The sequence below is a fragment of the Ochotona curzoniae genome, unplaced genomic scaffold, assembly GCF_017591425.1.
Source record: "Ochotona curzoniae isolate NIBS_2020 unplaced genomic scaffold, NIBS_Ocur_1.0 scaffold_461, whole genome shotgun sequence".
NCBI lineage: Eukaryota > Metazoa > Chordata > Mammalia > Lagomorpha > Ochotonidae > Ochotona > Ochotona curzoniae.
Window position 1 is genome coordinate 1,214,098 of NW_024467120.1, and position 12,003 is coordinate 1,226,100.

General features: G+C 46.6%; 1 protein-coding gene across 1 annotated transcript; it reads right to left on the reverse strand.

The window, feature by feature from the left end:
* Positions 1–7,887: 7,887 nt before the first annotated feature.
* LOC121147739 (10 kDa heat shock protein, mitochondrial-like) lies at positions 7,888–8,250 on the reverse strand. The gene has a single exon (XM_040967644.1). The coding sequence runs from the start codon at positions 8,248–8,250 to the stop codon at positions 7,888–7,890; it is 363 nt and encodes a 120-aa protein (XP_040823578.1).
* Between the last annotated feature and the right edge of the window lie 3,753 nt (positions 8,251–12,003).

The following is a 12,003-nucleotide window of genomic DNA, read 5'->3' on the forward strand; positions in this document are numbered from 1 at the left end:
GCTGGAAGGGAAGCAGGGCTGCCGGGATTAGAACTGGCGTCCATATGGAATCCCGGGCGTGCAAGGTGAGGACCTTAACCACTTGCGCCACCGTGCCGGGCCCCAAAATAAAAATTTAACAATAACAACAAAAAGATTGAAATATCCAGCCTGATGCGATAGCTTAGTGGCTAAAGTCCTTGCCTCACATACATCCCATATGGGCGCTGTTTCTAATCCTGGTGACCCTACTTCCCATCCAGCTCTCTGCTTGTGGCCTGGGAAAGCAGTGGAAGATATTCAAGGCATTGGGACCCTGCACCCATGTGGGAGAACCAGAAGAAGCTCCTGGTTCCTGGCTTCGGATTGGTTCAGCTCCAGTTGTCGCGGCCACTTGGGGAATGAACCATCAGATGGAGCATCTTCCTCTCTGACTCTCCTTCTCTCTCTATATATAACTTTCCAATAAAAATAAATAAATCTTTTTAAAAAATAAAATATCCTAGAGGCTGGTGCAATGTCATAACTGGCTAATCCTCCACCTACAAGTGCTGACATCATGGCACCTGTTCCTGTCCCAGATGCTCCACTTCCCATCCAGTTCCTTGTTTATCGCCTTGGAAAGCAGTGGAGAATGGGCCATAACCTTTCAACCCTGCACCATCACAGGAGACCTGGAATAAGTTCCTGGCTTTGGATTGGCTCATCTTCAGCTGTTGTGGCCATTTAGGGAGTGAAGCAGCAAACTGAAGATCTCTTTCTCTCTTTTTCTCTGTAAATCTGCCTTTCTAAAAAATCAATCTTTTAAAACATCAAAAGAATGAAATATGCTAGTGAATTAAAGATTAAAAAAAATCAAGCAGCAGGAGTTAGTTCAGGGCTAAAGTTTGCATGAATCTATGGCTCTATATCCACATTTGTGTGTGTGTTGCGCATATATTTTATTTGTTAAATAGGTTGATATTTGTCAATATATACATAACCACATAGAACAGGCCAAGATGTGAACACCGATGATCAGCATGGGGTTGTAACACTGTGCTGAAGACACAAGAGCTTATGTGTTTCTCCAGCAGCCAGTCCAATCTACCCAGGCCGTTCCAAGAAGAATGTACTTTGGCTTAGACAACACATCCTCCTCAGTGGATTCATCGGCCTTAGTACTTAGCGAGGGTTGCTGTGGAACAAGCTAAGGGAACGTTTGAGTGGCTGTGCAAACACTATGCTGGTAATTACCAGTAAATAACCCCAGTGATTGCACAGCCTACATGTTGTGTTCTATACATTGTGGAGTTTATTAATTTAAAAAAAATTTACTTTTTTGAATGGCACACACACTCACACACACACAGGGTGGTGGGGAGAGAAAGAGAGAGAAGGAGATTGAATTTTACATCTGGTGGTTCACTCCCCAAATGGCTGCCAGAAGGTCAGGCCAGGCTGAAGCCAGGGACCTGGACCTCTATCTGGGTCTTCACACAGGTGCAGAGGGCCAAGCACTTAAGCCTTCTCCTATTTCTTTCTTGAAAGCATTAAAGCACTGTGTCTGAAGTAGTCCAGCTAGGATTTCAACTGCACTCACATGGGATAGCTTACTCCCATTGCAAATACTGACCCTTATTTTAGACTTTTCATCTTCATGAGCAGTGAGAATAAGTCACTGTATAATACACACAGCCCATGGTGGCTCTGGAACAGCAGCCTGAGTGGAGTAAGACACATGCTTGGCAAGGCTCAATGGTTTTCCCAAGAGAGTAAGTAGCAAGTGGCATGGCTGAGAGCTACACTCAGGGCTTCTGACTCATTGTACCAGTGGTTGCCAAATTATCTGCCTGTAAAAACTGGTGTCTGGCAACCACGAGGCACTGTGCTGCTTAAGAAAATAGTCATGGCCTTATTAATTCACAGGAGACTGTTAATAGGTAGACGTTTCTCAACCATCATCTTCCCTTAGAGTTCTTTTAAACTCTGGGGCCTTGGCAATGGCTTGTCTACCAGTGTCTACTGGTGTCCACAAACAAGGCAGAACAAACTGACATTCATGGGAAAATTTCAGGCAGTAAACAACCAAGCCTGGCTCAGTGCTTTTGTCTGCGAGCACCTGCCATAGTGGTTTATTCTCATACAGATATCATGGCCCTATTCCCCGTAGCTCTGTGTGTGCCCAGGTGTGTGTGTGTGTGTGTGTGGAGGGTCTTGAGTCCCTGAAGCATTTGCAGCACCAACACAGTGTTTGGTAGAAGACAGCGACTTCCAGCTTCCACCAGCCTTGAAGAAGCCACCATCTGAGGCATATCACTCTTTACCAACTTAGATTGTACTAGATGGGGATGGGCTTTTGGACACTTTTAACCATGTACATTTCTGATCAAGATTATTACATGAGTCAAATTCCTGTATGAGATGGGAAGCATGCCACCAGGAAGCTGGGAAGAGAATGGGGATGAGGACAGGAGTAGGGACACTAGCCACACCGTTTGAGGCTATTGAGGCAAAGAAACTTACACCTGAAACTCCCCTCTGGCTCCTCTGAGGGCGAGGGAGCTGAATCACGAATGTGCCACTCTGATCAAAACAGCACGGCCAATCCTAGTGAGGAGCTTTTTTTGAAGAAATAGCAAAGTGTATGAGGGTGTTTTAGAAAGATCATGCATTGGGGTGGAGACAGGTTAAGCTATAGTACAAGTGCTGGTTCAAATGCTAGCTGCAGAAGGATGATCTTTCTGTAACTCTACCTGAAAGGGTAGAGTTAGGTTAGGATTAAAGTTAGGGTTAGTGTTAGGGTTGAGGGTTATGGCTAGGCTTTGGGTTAGGGTTAAGATTTATGATAAGGGTTAATTGGTAGCATTTAGGGTTAGGTTTAGGGTTATGGTTAAGGTTAATGTTAGGGTTCAGTTTATGGTTAAGTTTAGGTTCAGGGTTAGGACTAGCATAAGGTTTCAGTTATGGGTAGTGTTAGAGGTTATGGTTTAGACTTTGGGATAGTGTGTTGGGTTACATATTAGGGTTAGGTTAAAGTTAGGGTTAGAGCCAGGGTTAGGGTTAGGATTAGTGTTAGATTTTCGGTTATGGTTTGTGATAGAGGTTAGGGTTAGGGTTAAGGTTATTATTATGTTTCAGGGCAGTTAGTGTGAGTGTTAGGTTTAGGGTTAGAGTTAGAGTTTAGGGTTAGTGTTAGTGTTCAGTTTATGGTTAAGTTTCGGTTCAGGGTTAAGGATGGAGTAAGGGTTGTTTTCAGGTCATTGGTGCTCTTAGAAGCTATGTCTTAGAGTTTGGGATAGTGTTTTGGGTTACACGTTAGTGTTAGGGTAAGGAATAGAGGTTAGGTTTGGTTTTGGTTACAGTTAGTGTTAGGGTTCAGGTTAGGGTTAGGGTTGTAGTAAGTTTAGGGTTTATGGTTAGGACTAGGGTTAGGGTTCACATTTATTGTTAGTGTTAGGGTTAAAGTTAGGGTTTGGATTAAGGGTAGTGTTAGAGTTTAGGGTTATGGTTAGTGTTGTGGTAAGGGTTAGGTTTCAGTATGGTTATTGTTAGAGTTTAGGGTTAGCATTAGGAATAGGGTTTAGGTCAGGGTTAGGTTTCAGGCTATCTGTAGTGTAGAGGTTACAGCTAGGGTTGGCGTTTATGTTAGCATTTAGGTTTAGTTTTAGGTTTATGGTTAGGGTCTGGTTAGGTTTCAGGTTATGGGTGGTGTTAGAGTTAGGGTTTAGGTTAGGGTTAGAGTTCGGGTTAGGATTTGCATTAAGGTTAGCATTAGGTTTAAGGCTCAGTTTGTGGTTAGGTTTAGGGTTATTGTTAGGGTTAGGTTTAGGTATGGGGTTGGGGTTAGGATTCAGGTTATGGGTAATGTTAGAGGTTATGGGCTAGAGTGTGTTACAGTGTTAGGGTTAGGGTTATTGTTAGGGTTAGGGTTCAGTTTAGCATTAGGTTAGGGTTAGTCCTAAGGTTAGGGTTAGGGCCATTGCTAGGGATAGGTTTAGGTTTTAGGTTATTGTTACGGTTATGGTTAGGGTTAGAGTTAGGATTATGTGTAGTGTTAGAGGTTAGGGTTAGTGTTCAGGTTTAGAGTTAAGGATCAGATTAGGGTTAGTGTTAGGATTAGGGTTATGGTTACAGATTTAGTGTTAGGGTTAGGGTTGAGGATCAGATTAGGGTTAGGTTTAACTTAGGGTGACAGGTTTAGCATTAGGGTTAGATTTAGGGCTATCGGTAGTGTTAGACGTTAGTGTTAGGGTTCTGATTATGGGTAATGTTAGAGGACAGGTTTAGGGCATGGTTAATTAGGGCTAGAGTTAGGGTTATGGTTATGGTTAGCGTTACGGTTAGGTTTAGCATTAGCATTATGATAGTGTTAGGTTTTAGGCTAGCTATGGGCAAGGGTCATGCTTAGGATAGGGTTATTTTTATTATTATTATTTTTATTTTAATTGGAAAGGCGGATGTACATAGAGGAGAGACATTGAGGAAGTCTTCCGTCCGATGATTCACTCCCCAAGTGAGTGCAATGGCCGATACTATGCCGATCTGAATCCAGGAGCCTCTTCCGGGTCTCCCACGCGGGTGCAGGGTCCCAAGGCTTTGGGCCGTCCTCAACTGCTTTCTCGGGTCACAAGCAGGGAGCTGGATGGGAAGTGGAGCTGCTGGGATTAGAACCGGCGCCTATATGGGATCCCGGGCATGCAAGGCAAGGACCTTAACCACTGTGCCACCGCGCCGGGCCCAGGATAGTGTTATTTTTAGTGTTTGTGTTAGGATTAAGTTTAGGTTTAGGGTTGTGGTAGTGTTAGGGTAGAGTTATCATTAGCTTTAGGTTAGTGTTAGGACTTATAGTTAAGGGTTAGAGATAAAATTAGATTTAGTGTTATGAATAGGCTAGGGTTCTGATAGTTTTAGGTGTTAGACTTTAGGAGTTTGGGCTATGGTTTAGGGTTTAACATTAGGGTTAGCAATAATGCTAGGTTTAGGGTTAGGACTAGGTTTTAGTGGTTAGCGTTAGGGTTGGGGTATGTGTTAGAGTTTATGTTTTAGAGTTTGGGTTTAGGATTAGGTTTAGTATTAGAGGTTACAGCTTAGGGTCAGCGTCTTGGTCAGGGTTATGGTTATGCTGAGTGCTAGATTTAGAAATAGGTGTTGGGTCAGGGTTTATGATTAGGGTTAGATGTTATGGTTAGGGTCAGGATTAGTTTTATTGGTAGGATTAGTGTTAGGGATAGTGTTTAGTGTTAGCATTATGGATAGGCTTAGGGTTAGAATTATTATCAGTGATATGGTTAGGGCTAATGTTAGTGTTAGCGTTAATGTTATGGTTGAGGGATAGGGTTAAGATATGTTTTAAGGTTTATGGTTAGTTTATGGTTGGGTTAAGGATAGGGTTAGTGTTTGTGTTAGATTTAGGGGTTACGGGTTATAGTTTATGGTCAGGGTTACGGTTTAGGTTTACGGTTAGTGGTTAGGGTTAGGTTTATGGTCAGGTTTTGGATTAGGGTTAGGGATAGGTTTAGGATCAGGATTAAGGTTTAGGGTTTGAGACAGATTTAGGGTTAAGGTTAGGTTTTAGGGTTACAGTTACTGTTAAGTGTAAAGTTTCGGCATTGGGGTTAGGATTTAGGGCTATTGTTATGGGTTATTGTTATTTTGGGTTATTGTTAGCGTTTAGCGTTAGGGTTCAGGTTAGGTTTATGGCTAGGAGTTACCGGTTAGGGTTTGGGTCAGTGCTAGGGTTAGGGTTAAGTTTTGGGTTTCATTCAGGTTCGGTTTCTGGTTCAGGTTATGTTTATGGTCATGTTTTGGGTTTAGAGTTAGCATTGGGCTTAGTGTAAGGAAAGGGTTAGAGTTTGGTTTAGGGTTATGGGTTATGGTTGGGGTTAGGGTTTAGGGTTAGGCATACTCAGGGTTAGTATTAGGGTTACAGTTTAGGTATTAAGGTTAGGGTTAGAGTTAGGGTATAGGGGTTAGAATTAGTATTAAGTGCTAGGGTTATGGTTAGTGGTTAAGGTTAGTGTTAGTTTAGGGTTAAGGGTTATTGTTAGTGTTATGGTTAGAGTAGGGTTGCATGGCATCCCAATATGCAGTCTTGTCTTCTTTTTCCCTGCCTTCCTCCTGTCAAGCAGCTGAAAAGGTGAAACATGCTTTTTCAAGACCAGAATTGGGTCACAGAAAGATATTGATGTTAGGAACAATTTTTCATTGACCACTTCATGCAGAAGCACACACGCAAAGGGCCCTTCCGTTGTCTTCTCTCATACTTGTTTGGTAGAAATTACGTGATTGTGTGATGCCTGGAACAGTGGTAACCTCCCTGGGATCATATAACCTCTCGCCCGCACTTGAAAGCTGAAGTCCAGAAAGAAGATCAAGAGCAGAAAGATGAGAAAGTCTTTAAGTCTCGAAGCATTGCTGGGCTGTCAATCCAACACAGGGTCACCCATTTCTAGACCTTATGATACAACGTCCCTAGGTGTAAATCAGTTTACATTTTGTGTCACTTGCCATTGACTGCATCAACTCACATTAAATATAAAAAAAGAAAGAATAGCAAGAAAGAGAGAGAAAGAGTAAGAAAGAAAGAAAGAAAGAAAGAATGAAAGAAAGAAAAAAGAGAGAAAGAAAGAAAGAAAGAAAAGAAGCCCGGCGGCATGGTCTAGCAACTAAAGTCCTCACTTTGAACGCGCCCAGGATTCCACATGGGCACCGGTTCTAATCCCAGCAGCTCCACTTCCCATCCAGCTTCCTGTTGTGGCCTGGGAAAGCAGTTGAGGACGGCCCAAGGCTTTGGGATCCTGTACCCGCGTGGGAAACCCCAAAGAAGTTCCTGGTTCCTGGCTTCAGATTGGCACAGCACCGGCCGTTGTGGTCACTTGGGGAGTGAATCATCGCATGGAAGATCTTTCTCTTTGTCTCTCCTCCTCTCTGTATATCTGACTTTGTGAAAAAAAAAAAAAAAGGAAAGAAAAAAAAAAAGCAATTTTAAGGTCTCCCATGGTCTCTCAGATGTCTGGAGCCAGTTCCATCCTTTGCTCACTGAGTTTGTAACTACTGAAGCTGTCACAGCGATACTTGAGTCTGGAGGGCCACTGGTACATCGCCCTGGGAACACGGTGAAGTTCACGCAGCCTTAGGAAATACATGGAAATCCCTGGACTTTCATGTGGACAAGATGCTTCCAAGCAGCTGTAACTCTTCTCCTGGGACAGTGAGCACTGTGGAGCCTGAGAAAGTATTTCAAAAACCTTTGCTCAAGCCATAAAATGCAGCTTCTCTGGCTAGCAGAGTCAGCTGACCTGTGGCTTCAAAACCATGAACTGCTTAGGGCTTACTGAAACATTCCAATTATCTATGTGCAAAAAATGTCTAAACAAACCAAAGGGTGAAGTTAGGACCTTATAAAAGGCCTGCATATTTCAGCTCTTCATTCCCGAGTGTGGGCCTAAAAATAGCCGTCTGCATATTTGTGACATGTAAAATATGGCCACGTCCCGTGGTTCTCTATTTAAGGATGCTCGGACTCTTGTGCTGGGTGGTGGCCACTCTGTCCCTCACCAGTGGCTCTCAGTTCTCAGGCCCACAATGGCTCCATGCCAGGAGTCTCCTACAGAAGCTGCTGAACTATGGCAGAGACCACATCAGTAGCATAACCACAGCAGGTTCTGCTGGGGAATGCCAGAGGCTTAGAGTCCAGAGGAAACCATTTCTAGAAAAATACCTTTGTTTTTTTTTTTTTGTTTGTCTGTTTATATATTTTATTTGGAAATGTTTACACCAAAACCATGGAACTGGAGTTTAGAGACAACGGGTGTCATGAGACAGCATTAGTTTATTATAAAAGAGAAACGGAAATTATTTACATGATGGAAGGTGTCAGACTATCAGTGGAATGGGCAGCTTTGTGGGATGCCATTTCAATAGATTTCAATCTACATATTTTCCAAGAATGTCACCATCTCTAAATAGAAAATAATCCTTATCATCTAGAACTACTTTGGTGCCTCCATATTCTGGAAGAAGAACTTTATCTCCAACTTTCACACTAACTGGCGAAATCTCACCAACCTTTCCTTTAGAGCCCGATCCCACAGCCACTACTGTCGCCTGCAACACTTTGCCTTGGGACTTCTCCGGGAGCATAATGCCTCCTTTGGTGACAGTTTCTGTGGCACTCCTTTCCACCAGTACCTGGGCAAAGAGAGGCAGAAACTTCCTAAATGCTTGTCCCGCCTGCAGGAAAGAGGCAGCGTTGAACTGGAAACGGGCAACAAACACTACTGCAAGCATTTCATCTCATCTCAACATAATTACAGCTTTCCAAAGTGACTGCCCAGACTTCAAAAAATGCCTTTCTTAAAAAGAATTATCTTAAACATACAACATCCAAGGAGAAGAAACGGGTTTACTGGGAGCAATGAAGACTGTTGGGGACCTAAGGCCTGCCTGGAGACTGCCAACACCATAGCCAGGGACATGGTGCCTGTGAATTGTCCTGGAGAGTAGTCTCGGGTTGTGTGGGTGGGAAGACTGCCGAGGAAGTCAATCACAGATGAGGACTGACTTCTGGGGGACTGCCATAGACTGGGCCACTGCAACTGCAGGTAACTGCAGGGGCCGAGACGAGGTGGTTTGGAGTGGAGAAGCTGGAAGGCATGCCTGGTCAAACCTGGGCAGACCAGCTAGAGGTCAGACCTGGACAGGGATAGCTAGCATCAATCACAGCCCACTGGTGCATACGAAAATTAGGGTGAAGAGTCTTGCCTGACAGAACCAGGTCACAGTACTCATGACTGTCACAGCAGAAAGTGGGCAATGTTAGGCTGGGTCATGGTTTGTGGGAGAGAAGGGGTGTTGAAGGCCGAGTTAGGCATGATCACAGGACTCACCGCCACCTAATGGGAACTGGAGTGAAGAGTAGCCTGGACTGATCCAAGCTGCAGCACTTGCAAACACACTCAAGAATTGGGTTTGGGGGATAGGCTGGAACGCAGCAGCATCTACCAGCACTCACGAAGGCCAAGGCTCGGGAATGGACTATGCTGGATAAGGCCCTAACACCTGCTGACATGCGCAACATCTGGGTCTGAGAGCAGACCTGATGGAGGAACTTGGGAAACTCTCCTACTAGGTTGTAGCTCCCACTGGTGAGCATGAGAATTGGGGCTGGGGGTGGGCTAGATCAGGCAGGGCTGCTCTACTTGTTGGCAGGTGTGAGGGCTGGTTAGGGGGTGTAGACTAAGCAAGGCCAGGCCAAGTTGGAACACACTGGCATGCACAGAGCCAGGATGTGGTGTGGGCTGTGCCAGGTAGGCTTTTGTACTTGCCTGTTTGCATGAGAGCTGTGGATGGGAACACATTGGGCGGGACTAAGCTGCAGTACCCACCAGCACAAGTTGAGACTGGGGGTTCACCAGACCATCCCGGCTGCAGTATCCAGTGGCAAATGACAAAACGTTGGATGGGCTATGCTGGGTTGAGTCAGAGCATCCACTGACATGTGAAGATCTGTGTATGTGAACAGGCCTGGTTGGGGAAGCAGGGGCACCCAGGCTGGTCTGTGGTTCCCACTGTGTGAAGGCCAGAACAGGGGCAGTGATTTGGGTTGTGCATGGCTGCAGCATCCTCAACATGGGTGAACTGGATCTGAGTTGTGCCAGACTGGACTAGGCTCCAGCTGGTGTTACTGAGAGCCAGAGTGAGTATAGGACAGGCTAGGCTAGGTCTTGGCACCTGTTGAACTATGCAAGAGCTGTGTCTGGGCATGGACCAGGCATGGCTGGGCTGTAGCATCCAACAGCAAGAGCTGGAATGTGTGTGAGCTAGTGAGGCAAGGCCATTGTACCTTTGGGTACAGGAACTGAGCCAAGTCAGGCTGAACCAAGAACCCACTGATGTATGCGAGATCTGCAACTGAAGGGTCACCTGCCAGAGGAACTTTGGGAACACCTCTGTCGGGATGCAGTCCCTTCAGATGAGTACAACAACAGACAGTGGGAGCAGCCAGGACCAGGCCAGGTAATAGTACCTGCCAGCATACATGTGGGTCAGGTGTGGGAGGTAGGCCGGGTTGGGACAGGGTATAGCACTCACTGGCAGATGTGAGAACCAGGACAGGGTATGGGATGGCCGGTTTGGGCTGCAGCACCAGCCAGTTCCTATTAGGGCCAGACTGGACTAGGCTGCCAGCATAAACTGGAACTGGGGGCAGGCTGGGCAAAGCCAGGCTGAGACACCCACTGGTGAATGCTGAAGTGAGGCAATGTGCCAGACTGGCCTGCAGCATCCACCAGTACATGTTAAGACTCCGGAGGGTTAGAAGTGAGCCCAGTAGTGGGGGTTATGAGGTATCCCCTGTGGGCCACTGCTCCCTTTGGTGAGTGGGCACTGGGGGCAGACCAGGCTGGGCAGGGCTATAACACCCATTGGTCTTCATGTAAGCTGGGTTGAGGGGACAGTCAGGCCGGGCTGACTGTGCAGGCTGGTTGGGCTTTGCTGCAGCACCAACTGGCAAGTATCATGACTAGGAGCAAGTTCTGTCAGGCAAGACTGTAATGCCACCTGGAAAGTGCAAGGCCTTAGGCTGGGTCTGGGTCTGGTGAGAAAACTGGGCATCCCTCTGATGGACTGCAGCTCCCACCAGTTGGCATGAGAACCAGGACTGGGGACAGGTCTAGCTGGAGTGTGGGCTAAGTGTGGGCTAGACAGTGGGGTTGGTTGGGTTGAGCTAGGCTGCAGTGCCCATTGTTGTGTATGAGTTAAATGGGACAGATAGGATCACTGTTTTGCATACCTACATGCGTAGGAGCCAGGGCTGGAGGCAGGCCTGGGAGTTATTAGGGGTCACTCCAACCAGTATGCAGATCCTGCTGGTATGTGTGAGGACCTAGTGTGTGCTGTGCAGGGGTGGGCTGGACCACAGCATCTGTCGGTTTGCGTATGAAATGGGGTTGGGAGCAGAACTGACTTGGCAGTGGAATCCACCAGTGTATGTGTAGTCTGATGCAGACCGAGCTGGACACCACACTGGCTGGCACACACAGGAGTCAGGCCTGGGGTCACCTCAGGAAGTGGTTCTTGGGAGGACCCTCCCACTGGACCACCGGACTCAAAATTCTTAGAATGGGGAAAATCATAGGATCTGTGGTCTGATCGTGGAGTACGTGTGTCAAAACCGGGCCTCAGTTGCTGAAGTCTGGGCAGTGGATGGCATGCCCAGATGCACATGGGGTACATGACAGCTCATTGAGGCCTGCACAGGATATCTAGCCCCATGGCAGAGGACAGAGGGCAGAACAAAATTGAGAACCCTCCTGTCAAGCTTTGACAGCAAGTGTCTGCGAGAATGGACACTGAGGTGGATTAAGTCAGCCAATGGACCTAGGAGGAGTTTCTTCATTCTTGGAGCAATGAAATCCACAGCATCTTAGAATATCAGAACCACTTAAACAGTACTCTCAGAACATGCTCCGCATCGAGGACCATAGGATGACATTGAGTGCCACCCCACATTCCCAGTACTGATGTAGTAAGGAACAGTACTTTCCCCTTTCTTTCTCCTTTCCCCTATATACCGGAAGATTGAAAAAAAAAATTGGAAGCAATTGTCTTATCCGTTTCCCCACACCTAGACCCTCCCCACCCTAATCAGTGGTCTGCACGGGCGTGAATACTTCTCAACTATGTAAACATCATCAAAAATAAAACAAGCTTCCAGTTTGCCTTTTGTGTCACTGTCGATGTGAAAAAGGGACTTAGATGAGCCAAGTGGGTGGTCCCTAACATCCTACACAACCTTGAGATCGAGGGCTGAGTTTGCACACCATTCAGGGCTTCTGCCTACCTCCTCCGCTCTTCCCCTTTTAGAATCCTTGCTGCCTGGGCCCGGCGCGGTGGCGCAAGTGGTTAAAGGTCCTCGCCTTGCCGCCCCCCCCCCCCCCCGGATCCCATATGGGTGCCGGTTCTAATCCCGGCAGCCCTGCTTCCCTTCCAGCTCCCTGCCCGTGGCCCGGGAAGGCAGTCGAGGACAGCCCAAAGCTTTGG